This window comes from Quercus robur, chromosome 11 (assembly GCF_932294415.1).
Source record: "Quercus robur chromosome 11, dhQueRobu3.1, whole genome shotgun sequence".
Classification (NCBI taxonomy): domain Eukaryota; kingdom Viridiplantae; phylum Streptophyta; class Magnoliopsida; order Fagales; family Fagaceae; genus Quercus; species Quercus robur.
In genome coordinates, this window is record NC_065544.1 from 2642556 (window position 1) to 2657229 (window position 14674).

General features: G+C 36.2%; 2 protein-coding genes across 7 annotated transcripts in view; one reads left to right on the top strand and one right to left on the bottom strand.

Moving 5' to 3' along the window:
* LOC126707285 (peroxiredoxin Q, chloroplastic) overlaps positions 1-12502 on the bottom strand; it is a 68142-nt gene extending 55640 nt beyond the window's left edge. Inside the window, exons 1-5 of one of the 5 annotated variants that reach the window (XM_050406883.1) lie at positions 12147-12502; positions 11890-12027; positions 11599-11688; positions 9593-9845; positions 6898-7101 (exon numbers count right to left, since the gene is read on the bottom strand). In XM_050406883.1, the coding sequence (XP_050262840.1) occupies positions 9627-9845; positions 11599-11688; positions 11890-12027; positions 12147-12353 (654 nt within the window). In that variant the 5' untranslated portion in view covers positions 12354-12502 and the 3' untranslated portion in view covers positions 6898-7101; positions 9593-9626. The other 4 variants (XM_050406882.1, XM_050406885.1, XM_050406884.1 and 1 more) reach the window with 4 other exon arrangements.
* Positions 12503-13781: 1279 nt separating this feature from the next.
* LOC126707107 (uncharacterized) overlaps positions 13782-14674 on the top strand; it is a 96722-nt gene continuing 95829 nt past the window's right edge. Inside the window, exon 1 of one of the 2 annotated variants that reach the window (XM_050406707.1) lies at positions 13782-14114. In XM_050406707.1, coding sequence (XP_050262664.1) covers positions 13954-14114 — 161 coding nt within the window. In that variant the 5' untranslated portion in view covers positions 13782-13953. The remainder of the gene's footprint in view (positions 14115-14674) is intronic. The other variant, XM_050406706.1, reaches the window with a different exon arrangement.

Genomic DNA, 14674 nt, shown 5'->3' on the forward strand with positions numbered 1-14674 from the left:
AGATTCAGCCCAGAGAAGTAGAACATCCAGCCTTTCTTTTCACGGAGTGGACCGATTATCTCTCTTCTTTGTGCTTTGGTGGAGTAAGAAGAAAGCCCAACATCATATATGCAATTACGACCACAAGCCCACCTGTACATCTCTTGTCCACGAAAGCTCTCCTATTCTATTATTTTTTATTCCTTTTTCTTTTGCTTTCTACACTTCACGCCTGGATCTCTGCTTCCTTCTTTTATTTTCTTTAATTGTTTTCCTTTTACTTCATGCTTTGCAGGTTTCTTCAAGTAAGCTTAGCAATTGAAAGCTCTTATTACCTGCGACACAAAGATAATATATAACTAGTAACAAAATATCAAAAAAGTACGGCTAAATATGTAAATGTGAGGATACTTTATTGTGTATATTTTATGCATATCAAATATTCACTAAAAAAAAAAAAAAGAAGGAAATATTTATATTGCGAACCATTCCTAACATCGCCTTATACAGGCTTGCTTCATACATTCATATTGCCAAATATGCTATAGAAAAAGAGAAATGATATATCTATAAAATTTTCACAACATTTTTACAACAAATTCTAAGTGGCAAGTTATTACGGGTTGTTATTGTTTGGGTAAAAAGTAATTTTAGTGTTAAGTTCAAATTTGAACTAATAATAATAATTGTAGGGACACGATTTTTAACGACCACGTTGGGCTCGTATGTAAAGGGCCCGAACAATATGATTTGTAGAGAGTGGGTTTGGAAAGGCATGACCTTGGACGCAGGGCAATGGCTTGGTCCTGATTTTATGAGAGCACATACAAAGGTAGGTTTAGTCTGAATAGTTGAGCTTTACATCAATATAGCTTGAAGGATTTGACTCCTCGGACTTAATCCGAGGAGCGTCCCATTCTCCCCATTCTTCTTTTTTTTTTAGAATCCCCTCCTTTTTTAGCTCTCATTCCCTTTTATACTAGTATTCACTTCCCGTTCTCCATCTACGTGTCAGTTTTTCCTTGTTTGGGGGTAATTACTCGTCCTATCAATCCATACGTCAGAGTGGTTGGGAAAAGCTGGATAGCATGGTATGGAGTATGGGCTTGTCAGGCGCTGGGCTCCACATTGTGGTGTTGGCAGCTTTCTCGTTTGTACTGCTCTTGTACTGAGTTTGTCCTTTTCTTCAGGCGCTTTGTGAGGTGTTAAGCGTGAGATCGTCCTCGGCCACATTCTTGGGCCATTAAGGGGCTTTCATCATACGTCCTCGGCAGTAGGGCTCCTCGGCTTGGGCCTTGGGCCTTTAATGTGAAGTGGGCTGGGATTTCGAATTTCAGGCCCCACAATAGCCCCTCAAAATCCTGCTTCCCGACTTTTTAATTGGGAAGGAGGGTTTTGGTGATGTTGGGCCCGCCTCGCGGTTTGCTCAAGTTCCGCACCATATTGCTGTTTGCGTTCTTCCATTTGCATGGGAGATGTGCCGAATTAATAGGCATTACTTTATTCTTCACCCGCGTAGTGTCCTTTGATGTTTCAGTATTTGAGGCGCGCCTTCACGAGGACCTTTAAATCTTGTGGTGGCGGATAGTGTTGGAGATTGTGCCAGAGCTGCCTTGTCCGCAGCGTTTCTTGGGAATCTGCTCAAATTAAATGACACTACCTTACCCTTTATATAAGTAGGATAGGTGGTTATTCTTCTGGCATATAAACCCTTCTGCCCTCTTCAAAATCATAACCCTTGATCTATAACCAGTTCTCACATCCAGTGTCGTCTTCCCTTAGTGCAATATGTTTGAGGCTTGGGTGGAGGTGGAGGAACTTTACCCGCCACAGAGGCACCGGACCCTTCCAAGACTTAAGGTGGTGTGGTCTGGGCAGGGGAGGCACAGAGTTAAGGTATCCTCCCGCTTGGATAAGGTGAGAACGATACCCCCACCTCTTTCAGTCAAAATCCGAAGTAGGTTCTGGTCATACCAGATTTTTGGTGTGTCAGAAGAAAGGTTTTCCGCCATCAGCGCCGTCTGCTATATCGCAGGCGTGGTTCCATGGAGGCCCATCAACTTCCGGCTGCCTGCACCTTTTCTTCAACGGTGCTGGCCTCAAGTTGGGTTCCCTGCACCTTTTTTTCAGCTGCGCTAGCCCGAAGTCGGGCTCCCGGCGCCTTTTCTTCAACGGTGCAGGCCCTGAGTTAGGCTCTTTGGCTGCCTGAGTTACAGGCATGTAAAAGTATTGAGGAATGGCTTCCTTAGACGAAATTTTGAAGCGGCAACACGTCTCCTCTCTGCACTTCCTCTTCGGCTTTTTCTTTATTCCCTTGTATCTTTTCTTTTCGCTTTTTGCAGTTAGCTTCAGTGTGAGCTTATTTAAGCTCCTTCGTTGTACACTGTACTGTTTCTTCGTCTTAATAAAAGATGAATTTATTTACTTGTTTTAAATATTTTTTCTTTCTGCAACAACTATTTTGTGAATGGGTGTGCTCCATGTGTGTCTTTCTTCAATGATACTTAGAGCAGGAAACCTTGAAACATAATCCGACTAATTCTAATTTACCGACATTACCAGGCATAATAATGATAATTCCCAGTAAATTAAACTCATGAAACTAACCGAGATAACAGTTGAATACTTCGTAATGCGTGCGAGGAGACCGTCCGAGAACGATAAACTCTAAATGATTCATCCGAGGGGGTAGCCGAGTAGTGAGGGACTAACTGCGTTTTGACAACGTATGACACTATATTGCAGTTGCACCAATTCCCCTGGTACCGAGAATCCGAGGGTAGGCTGGGGAATCCATGCAGCTTTGGGATTAGCCCACTTATCAATGGGGAACTCTTCTCCGGGGTAGATTCTAAGGGTCATATAACGTCCAGGTCATGTCCATAGCTTGCAGTTTTTCTGTTGAGTAGTTGGTTTCCCCATAGACTTGAATCCGAGGACCATGCAAGGCCTTGGTTCTGTCCAAAACTTGTAATTTTTCTTTTGAGTACTTGGTTTCCCCATAGGCTTGAGTCCGAGGACCATACAAGGCCTTGGTTCTGTCCAAAACTTGTAATTTTTCTTTTGAGTACTTGGTTTCCCCATAAGCTTGAGTTCGAGGACCATGCAAGGCCTTGGTTCTGTTCAAAACTTGTAATTTTTCTTTTGAGTACTTGGTTTCCCCATAGGCTTGAGTCCAAGGACCATGCAAGGCCTTGGTTCTGTCCAAAACTTGTAATTTTTCTTTTGAGTACTTGGTTTCCCCATAGGCTTGAGTCCGAGGACCATGCAAGGCCTTGGTTCTGTCCAAAACTTGTAATTTTTCTTTTGAGTACTTGGTTTCCCCATAGGCTTGAGTCCGAGGACCATGCAAGGCCTTGGTTCTGTCCAAAGCTTGTAATTTTTCTTTTGAGTACTTGGTTTCCCCATAGGCTTGAGTCCGAGGACCATGCAAGGCCTTGGTTCTGTCCAAAACATGTAATTTTAAGTAGTTTTTTCTCTGTATTTATTTATTTTTCGAAGGTTAGCCCCTAGACCAAGGTGGGGAGAGTTAGCTTGAGGTCAGAAGCCCCTAGGGCTGCCCGTGCCATTGGCACTGCAAGGCGTAGCCTCTAGCTGAAGTTTATGTCGGGGCAACAACAGCATGTCGCTGGAGATGGAGGAAACTTCACGAACTTCTGCCTGATAGAGGCTTGACTCCACCGCCATCTGCGCCAACGCGCAAGCCTTCCCACAGACGGCGCCAATTGTAGGGACACGATTTTTAATGACCACATTGGGCTCGTATGTAAAGGGCTCGAATAATATGATTTGTAGAGAGTGGGTTTGGAAAGGCATGACCTTGGACGCAGGGCAATGGCTTGGTCCTGATTTTATGAGAGCACATGCAAAGGTAGGTTTAACCTGAATAGCTGAGCTTTACATCAATATAGCTTGAAGGATTTGACTCCTCGGACTTAATCCGAGGAGCGTCCCATTCTCCCCATTCTTCTCTTTTTTTTAGAATCCCCTCCTTTTTTAGCTCTCCTTCCCTTTTATACTAGTATTCACTTCCCGTTCTCCATCTACGTGTCAGTTTTTCCTTGTTTGGGGGTAATTACTCGTCCTATCAATCCATACGTCAGAGTGGTTGGGAAAAGCTAAATAGCATGGTATGGAGTATGGGCTTGTCAGGCGCTGGGCTCCACATTGTGGTGTTGGCAACTTTCTCGTTTGTACTGCTCTTGTACTGAGTTTGTCCTTTTCTTCAGGCGCTTTGTGAGGTGTTGAGCGTGAAATCGTCCTCGGCCACATTCTTGGGCCATTAAGGGGCTTTCATCATACGTCCTTGGCAGTAGGGCTCCTCGGCTTGGGCCTTGGGTCTTTAATGTGAAGTGGGCTAAGATTTCGAATTTCAGGCCCCACAATATTTATGTCATTGGGTTACGTATATGTAACAATTGAATTAATCTAAAAAATTTCAAATAACAACTTTTACGGAAATTTATTTTATTTTTTGATAAATCAAGTTGTGGTGTAAAATTATTTAGTATTTATAGAAAATTTTAGGTATTTTAATAGATTTTGTCTGAATCTTACAGATATAGTTACCCCCAAAATCATTAATTTTTTTATTAGTATTTTATTAAAATTTAAAACCATTAATTCTTAATTATTTATTTAGACCTTTAGCTAGTCATATCTATGTAAGAATTAGGAAGCAGATTATTTAGGCATTTTGTTAGATTTTGTCCGGGTCTTATGGATATAGTTACCCCAAAACCATCTTTTTTTTTTTTTTATTAGGCATTTTTTTTATAATTGTTTTTTATACTAGTATCTTTTGAAATTTAAAATTATCAATTCTTAGTTATTTATTCAAACTTATTAGCCAGCTATATCTATATAAGAACTGGGAAGAAAAAACAATACCAAAAGAATAAATCTCATTTTATGTTTTATTTGTATTAAAGATGTGAATTTCTTAGGGGCAAGTACATTACGTTTTACAGTTATTGTCTAATGAATGTTAGTGAAGGTGCAACTTACTAATAACATATGTATATACATTGACACACACAAGCACACCCAAACATAAACATAAATATTAACATATATATATATATATATATATATATAAACTAACATACTAAATTCAACAATTAATAATTTTATAGAACATAGAATAGCTAAATGAACATATATTTATGTTATTAGCTTAAATTTAAAAGTTTATATACAAAAATTCATGAAGAACAACAAAGTTAATGAGTTTTAAAAGAAAATTCTAAAGCTAATTTATTTTTTTATTTGAGTATTTTCTTTTGGATGGCATATTTATATCTTTGGGTTGTGTATGTAATAACAGTTGAATTAATGTTATGAATTTTTACCCATCAAAATTTTATGGAAATTTATTTATTTGATATAAATCAATTGATGGTGGGAATTATTAGGTATTTATAGAAAATTATTATATTTTTTCCTGGCTCTTATAAACATTAACATAGATACCCTCCAAAACCATCAATCGTTTTATTGATTTTTTGTTTCTTTTGAAATTTAAAATCATCAAATTTTAATTATTGATATAAACCTATTAGCTAGCTATACCTATATAGGAACTAAGAAGAAAATTATTTATGCTAAAAAATTACTAGGTATTTTGATTGATTTTATGCTTATCATATACCCAGAAATTCACATAAATTGTCATAGTGTAGCAATCACAATTGAATACCTGTAACTTGAGAATATTGGTCCTTCCCAAAAGGGGGAAAATTATAACTATACTCCAATTCAACACTAGTCCTACTTCATTTATAAGAATAAACATATGAACAAATTATATTGACAATGCAATGCATATACTTTCCTTGCATTGATATCTCATTATAGCTATGTCTTGTTGTAGTCATTTGAATCGGCAGGGCAACTCCAAATCTTTTCCACATCTAGAACTTCAAATGTTTTTATTGTTTTTATTTATTTATTTTTTATTATGAAGTTTCCCACTAGGTAGAAAAAATGCGTGTCAAAGATGACAACAATGCGCCTAGAATCTAGATTTTGTAATAAAGATGGATTCTTTTCAATTTGTTAGAGTCAAGTATAGTACTTTTTTATAATTCCTATCTAATTCATGCTAGTGCGAGTCCAACTTACCAATAACTTTTTTTTAGAGAAAGTTTCAATTTATGATGTCTACTTCAGATGATAACTCTTTATTATCAAATCAAGATACCAATCAATTTTTAATGTAAACAGGGATTAAATCGCAAATCTTTTATACAACTATCAGAGACTTTACCAGTGAAGCTAATTGGAACCCACAACTTACCAATAATTGTATACACACACATGCACATCCAAACACACACATAAACATTAAGATATGTATATACATAAACTAAAACATTAAATTCAAAATTTAATAATTTTATAGAAATATAAAAAAGCTAAATGAATAAATATTTATGTTAATAAATTAAAATTAAAATTAAAATTAAAATTTTATATTAAAAATGTCACGAAGAAGAATAAATTTAAATGTATAACATGTGTAACATCGGAAAACAACTGTAGCATGTTTAACAAGTTGCCAGAAAGTTACCTGGTGGGAAGGTTAATTCAAACATAATTTAAGATTGAAAATTCTAAGTGTTGTTATAAGTTGTTGCTGCCTGGTAGTTTGAAGCTGTTGTCTCCCATATTTTAGGATTTTATGGATAACCATAAAATCAGAGAGAAAAACAGCTTGAAACTCTCTGGTAGCAATTGCTCATAACCAAAACTCAGAATTTCACCCTTAAGGACTTGTCCATGGTGGCTTGTGGTCTTCCCTGTGATTGAGGGGGTTGAGACACCAGATAACCCCTCAAAGCACACGCAGTTGGCTACATTATTAATTGAACCTAGAATTGCACAATGAAAATGCAAAAACAACTGAAACCACACCTATAAAAACAAGCTTCATATTTGATATTCATTCATTGAAATTGTCAAAATAGCCTTGATGTTCTTCTAGAGCAGAAATGATGATCACCTTCTCTAGCAGTGGAATAAAGGGTCCAAACCTGGCTAATATCTAAAAGTAATTACAAATTAAGGACTTTGAATGGTACAGGAATAAATACTTGTCTAACTCCAAGAGACAGAGGAAGGGTGGAAAAAAAGAACTGGAGATAACAACATGCTCAAAGGCTTTGTAGTAGCTTTAAAGTCTCATCAATATGCTTTTCGGGTTGGAACTGATTGTTATAGATAAGTTGAACCACCCCATTTTTGTCAAGAACATAAGTCTCTCTTCCGGGCAATGTTCCAAATAGATCTGATGGCACTCCCCAATCTTTCCTCACCTTGTTCCCCTCGTCACTTAGCAAAGTGTAAGGAAGCCTAAATTTCTTTGCAAAAGCCTACAAACATTAATTTAAACCTTCATTGTCAACTGCAGTCATGATTAGCTACGATTACAAGATTATAAATATCACAATAACTCAATGGTAGGATGAACTATATTTTCAAAAAGCTTAATTATTCTTGAAATTGCAAAAGCTTACTAAGACTAATTTATAAGTATCTGTGATTAAAAAAAAATATTACATCCATTGAAAAATGAACCAAGCTTCAATATGATTACCCAATTATATGTTGAAAGAAAGAGTTGATAATTTGTACAATATCACAACATAAGTAGAGGTAGTCAAGTCCCGTTCCGCCACTTGCTGCATACATACATTACATGGCTAATAGATAAAAGGACATTGCATGAAGCATACCTATTATTGGTGGGCAAGATGCCAAGATAGTACATAAGTAAAACAAATACAGAGCTATAATGCCACCAAAATAAGAGTTACATATAATTAATTGGAGCTAAAAATTGTACAATTAGATTAAAGAAATTGGTGTAAGATTGCCTATCAAGACCTCTCCCAAATCTTCTGGCAAAAAATGAGAGCTTTGTGCACTGGGTAAGACGTCTAAGAATTGTACAATTAGATTAAAGAAGACTATACGCAAGGGTATCTAAAATATATATATACTATAGTAGAATTGAGGTGTATACATACGACATTAAATATGTATAGCAGCTGTAACTCATTCTGGCTAGAAGTACCAGAAAATACAGGCAAAAAGGATTCTTCTGCTGTTAAACTTAAAGCTATTGCTCTATGTGAGAAGGCTATTGTATTACCTTGTGAGAAGATGGATCGTCGCCGCTAATCCCAACAACCTGAGCTCCTGCTTTCTTAAATTTCTCGTAAGAATCCCTGAAAGCACAAGCCTGTCGGAGTATAATAGTAATCTGTTAGTTCCTGCCTGCATAACCTTAAGGCCCTCTTTAATAGCAATTGGGTGACAAATATGTCTATGTGAAACTATTCCCATAAAAGTAACAACTCAAAAAACATTGATCATAGTATGTAGTAATAATAATAGCTAGTAAGAAATGTAATACTAGCAGAGGAAAAAAAAAGGACCTGTTTGGTGCAGCCAGGGCTCTCATCAGCTGGGTAGAAATAGACCACAGTTGGCTTGCCTTTAAAGTTGGAGAGGCTCACATTTTTTCCATCCTGATCTTTCAATGTGAATGATGGTGGGGCCGTACCTTTGTTCACCTTTCAAGAAACACAAAAACTCATAGTCGTAGGTGATAATAAAGACAATAACTCTTAATTATTACAAATTGACTAGCTGTGGCATTGGCACCACAATTTTATATTGTAAATTAATGTACCTTGGCAAAAATAGATCCCTTCACTGAAGAAGAAGAAGATGGGATTGACAAGGATGAAGAATAAGAGACCTTAAGGCCATAGAACTGAGACTGTGATGAATTGGAGACAATTGGAAGGTTATGAGAGAACAATGAGTGTCTGGGACAAAGAGTTTGAGTGGAAAGTAGAGAGGGAACAGAGTGCTTTGGGAGAGTAAGTGAAGCCATGGATCGGATAGAGAAAGCAATGAATGAAGGGTTCTCCTATATATGAGTGTGCCACTCCCACTTCTTTTGCTCTTCTAGTTTAGTTTTGCGTTGGTGCTTATTTGGGAAAAATAGGGATTAGAAATAGATTGGCTTCTGCCTTTGGGGTGGACAATTGCTAACCATTAACCGACATCCTTCTCAAAAAATTTGTTTGTCGGCCAAGCTGGTAATTAACTTTTTATTTTTATTGGTTTAAAATCTAAGCACACAACTATTTTGACACGACTTTGTTTGTCGGCCAAATTAGCTTTTTATTTTTATTGGTTTAAAATCTAAGCACACAATTGTTTTGACGCGACAACAGGTTTGACCGGAAAATATGAATAGTGAAAAAGTGATAACTGAGAAAGTAATAAAAGTAATAAGTAACCAGTCATACTCATAATCTCTTATATCATAATTGTGACAAAAGTTGTGGTATTTGAAAAACTGTGTTTATTAATTGTTTTAACGGCTTCCTTGTTTCTTTATTTCACTGTTTTGTGAAAAATAATAAGATCAAAAATCAAAAAAGAAGGGTGTCAACCGTGTCATTGAGTAGATACAAGTCTCTTAGAAAATGGGATTTCAAAATCAAAATGGTTAAATTTAACCATAATTTAACAAATTAAGGACTTTGAATGGTACAAGAATAAATACTTGTCTAACTCCAAGAGACAGAGGAAGGGGCATAAAAAGAATTGAATAGATAACAACTGGCTCAAAGGCTTTGAAGTAGCTTTAAAGTCTCATCAATGTGCTTTTCGGGTTGGAACTGATTGTTGTAGATAAGTTGAACCACTCCATTCTTGTCAAGAACATAAGTCTGTCTTCCGGGCAGTGTTCCAAATAGATCTGATGGCACTCCCCAATCTTTCCTCACCTTGTTCCCCTCGTCACTTAGCAAAGTGAAAGGAAGCCTATATTTCTTTGCAAAAGCCTACAAACATTAATTTAAACCTTCATTGTCAACTTCAATCATGATTAGCTACGATTACAAGATTATAAATACCACAATAACTCAATGGTATGATGAACTATATTTTCAAAAAGCTTAATTTGTCTTGAAATTGCAAAAGCTTACTAAGACTAATTTATAAGGATCTGTGATAAAAAAAATTACATCCATTGAAAAAGGAACCAAGCTTCAATATGATTACCCAATTATATGTTGAAAAAAAGAGTTGATAATTTGTACAATATCACGACATAACTAGAGGTAGTCACTAGTCGGGTCCCATTTTACATGGCTAATAAATAAGAGGACCTTGCATGAAGCATACTTATTATTGGTGGGCAAGATAGTACATAAGTAAAACAAATACAGAGCTATCATGCCACCAAATAAGAGTTACATATAATTCATTGAAGTTAAGAATTGTACAATTAGATTAAAGAAATTGGTGTAAGATTGTCTATCAAGACCTCTCCCAAATCCCGCAAAAAGTTGAGAGCTTTGTGCACTAGGTGCAACGTTTAGAAATTGTACAATTAGATTAAAGAAGACTAGATGCGAGGCTATCTAAGAGCACCCACAGTAGGTGTGGTAAATGTGCCAAATGCCAAATATTTGGCACATTTACCACACCAAACTCAAAAAACACCAAATATCAGATGTGCTAAATCCTATCATTTTTACAACATGTGAACAGTACCGTTGCAAATTTGCAACGGTACGGAATGGTGTGGTATAAGTTTTATTCATTTTTTTTTCTCTCTCCTCTCTCTTCACTTTTCTTCCTCAGACTCAGACATCACGCTCACGCCTCTTCATTATTTTCTTCTTTCACTCATTTTTTCTTCTCAATCTCTTTGTTTTTCTCTCTTTCTCTCAGACATCATCCTTAGTTTTTTCTTCTCACCCTTTTCTTCTTTCACTCCGATCCCTGTTGCTGTGTTTTTTTTTTTTTTTTTTTTTTTTTTTTTTGCAGTGATTTGATACCCGGTTCGGCAGTGGGTGGGTTGAGATGGTGGGTGGGTCGGCTGGTGATGGGCGAATCGGTGGTGGTGGGTTCTGTTATACGAAATCGGTGGTGCGAAATTGGTGAATGGGTGGTGCGAAATCGGTGAATGGGTTCCGAATCGGTGAAATCAGTGGTGCGAAATCAGTAAATCGGTGAATGGGTTGTGGCCGCAACAGTTTTTCTAGTGTTTTTCTGGTGTTGTGGGTGGGTGGGTTGTGGGTTCTATTGTTTTTTTGGTGGTTGTGGCCGCAACAATTTTTCTGGTTGTGGTTTTTTTTTTTTTTTTTTTTAATAAGGTGGTGTGGGGTGGCCGGTGGTTGTGGGCTGTGGCGGTTGATCTGCCATGTGGGTTGTTGATGTTGCTGTTGTTGGTTGTTGATGTTGCTGTTGTTGTTGCTGTTGTTGATGATGATGGGGGAAGGGATAATATATTATTTTAATTTATAGTAAATATTATTTTAATGTATAGAGTTAAATTATAAAACATCTGATAAATGAGATGTTGTAAAATGATGTGATAAAATAATAAAGTAAGCATTTGGTGTTGTAAAATGGCATAATTTATACACCAGCTGCTGCGGATGCTCTAAAATACATACTACAGTAGAATTGAGGTGTATACATACGTCATTAAATATGTTTAGCAGCTGTAATTCACTATGGCTAGAAGTGACAGAAAATACAGGCAAAAAGGATTCTTAAAACTCTGTGAGAAGGTTATTGTATTACCTTGTGAGATGATGGATCGTCACCGCTAATCCCAACAACCTGAGCTCCTGCTTTCTTAAATTTCTCGTAAGAATCCCTGAAAGCACAAGCCTGTCGGAGTATAATAGTAATCTGTTAGTTCCTGCCTGCATAACCTAAAGGTCCTCTTTAATTGCAATTGGGTAACAAATATGTCTGTGAAACTATTCCCATAAAAGTAACAACTTAAAAAACATTAATCATACTATGTACTATGCAGTAATAATAATAGCTAGTAAGAAATGTAATACTGGCAGTGGAAAAAAAAAGGACCTGTTTGGTGCAGCCAGGGGTTTCATCAGCTGGGTAGAAATAGACCACAGTTGGCTTGCCTTTAAATTTGGAGAGGCTCACATTTTTTCCATCCTGATCTTTCAGTGTGAATGATGGTGGGACCGTACCTTTGTTCACCTTTCAAGAAACACAAAAACTCATAGTCGTAGGTGATAATAAAACCAATAACTCTTAATTATTACAAAATGACTAGCTGTGGCATTGGCACCACAATTTTATATTGTAAATTAATGTACCTTGGCAAAAATGGAACCCTTCACAGAAGAAGAAGAAGATGGGATTGACAAGGATGAAGAATAAGAGACCTTAAGGCCATAGAACTGAGATTGTGATGAATTGGAGATAATTGGAAGGTTATGAGAGAACAATGAGTGTCTAGGACTAAGAGTTTGAGTGGGAAGTAGAGAGGGAAGAGTGTGCTTTGGGAGAGTGAGTGAAGCCATGGATCGGATAGAGAAAGCAATGAATGAAGGGTTCTCCTATGACTGAGCCACTCCCACTTCTTTTGCTCTTCTAGTTTAGTTTTGTGTTGGTGCTTACTTGGGAAAGATAGGGAATAGTCGAATAGAAATAGATTGGCTTCTGCCTTCTGGCGTGGACAATTGCTAACCATTAACTGCCCTTTGTATCTAACCCACATCCTTCCTCAAAAAATTTGTTTGTTGGGCAAGCTGGTAATTAGCTTTTATTTTTATTGGTTTAAAATTTAAGCACACAGCTATTTTAAAATGACTTTTGCCACAATTTGACCGGAAAATTGTGGATAGTGAAAAAAAGTGGTAAGTTTATATGAAAGTGATAGGTAACCAGTCATATTCACAATCTCCCACATCATAATTGTAGCAAAAATTGTGGTATATTAAGAACTTTGTTTATTAGATGTTTTAACTTTTAACTATGGGTTCCTTCTTTCACTGTTTCACTTGTGTGGTGAAAAATAATAAGATCAAAAATAAAAAAAGAAAAGTGTCATTTGAGTAGATACAAGTCTCCTAGAAAATGAGATTTCAAAATCAAAATGATTAAATTTAACCATAATTTAACAATTAGTAGTATAACTTTCTTAATTATTGACAATAGCCATGATCCCATATTCCTTTACAAATATAATATCAATACTTTAGCTTAAGTGGTTTGTTTTTGGATTTCTAATTAGGCTAGACTTGAGAATAACTTTGAGTTACATTTTCTAAAATTCAAACATTGATATTATCTAGATCTCTTTAAGTGTTTGACTATTCCTTCGGGTGTTAGAGTATCTAACTATTTCTTCAGGTGTATGTAACCTTCTCGTCATACACGCACTAGGTTATTATAGGAAGGAGTATTATAGGGGTGACCTCAAGATATTAAAGCTCATAGATTTTATAAGGTCTTAAAAATCACTAAACCAACCCTTCCATCCAAATAGTTGACTCCTTGATTCTAAGTTTTTTTTTTTTTTTTTTTTTTTTTTTTTTTTTTTTTTTTAAATGTTGACTCAAATATATAAATTCAGCGTTAAAAGAAGAAAAGGAAAAAGAAAAAAAAAGGTTTTGGGTCAAATTAATGAGGCCAACTCCTCTTTAAATACTAAAAATAAAATCTTTAATCGTTAATTTTTAACTTGAGATGGAAAGGATTTCGGGGGATATCTGAAAGTTCGATGGGTTTATTCTAGCTAAGATTTCAAAATCTAAGGCCCATTCGTTTTTTTTAGAACAAAAAATATAAGGCCCATCTTGACATTCGTAATAGTCCCAGCCTATCCAACATCAAGGTAGCACTTTTTAGTTGGGTTGGGCTAGAAACTCACAACAATCATAAACCCAATCATGTAATAAAAGTCGGTAACTTGAAAGCCACACAAAGTCCACGACCCACCTTATTACATGGTACTGATTCTAATATAGTACCACCCTAAAACCCTAAAACTAATTATTTTATAAGATCCGGTCGTATACTTTCCTTTCAAATTCAGCGGTGAAAATCGGTTACTGGGGTTAGTTGAATTGTTGGTTGGGTCGTTTTGGTCTTCTGGGTTTGTCTTCTTGTCTTTGAAAAATGGAGGGGTTTCAGAAATTGATTCCTAAAATCTCTAAAGACATTAAAAATGGGTCTGACACTCTCCTTTTGAGTGCTGCTAAAGGAGGAGGAGGAGGAGTTTCTGCTGCTTTATCTTCGACTGATCAGTCTCATGTTTTGGTCACCAGGCCTCCACCTAGGTACTTCCACTACGCTTCCTCTCCTTTTTTTTTTTTTTTTGGTTTAGTTTACTCTTTCTTGAAATGTTCTTTTTTATTTGTTTATGCAACTTGTTTTTCTTTTATAAAACTAAGGTTTGACAATTGACATGCTCTTTTTTATTTATTTATTTATTTTTATTATTATTATGATGATGATATAATTTCTATGATTTGGGGGGGATTGAGGAGTGCCCAGTGGAAATTCTGTAGAAGTTTATTGCTAGAAAAGGAACCACTGTCTCGTTTAGTGTTTAGTATTTGTCTTAATTTGTTAATGACAAATGTTACCAGCTATAATGGTTTTTGGGAATGTGGGAAAGTGTAAATCAGATGGAGAGTTTATAGTGGCATTTTGATCTGTTCTATTACAAGTTTACAACTGATCTTCTGAATTAGAATGTGGTAACTAATTAGCATGGTTTTCATGAGTTTTAGTTATCGAATTAGTCAATGAAAGGATTCATTATTTATGGGATTGTTTTGAAATTTGATGGTGAAAGGACTACCATGAGGTGTTTTTGGTGGCTTCTAAGGCCATT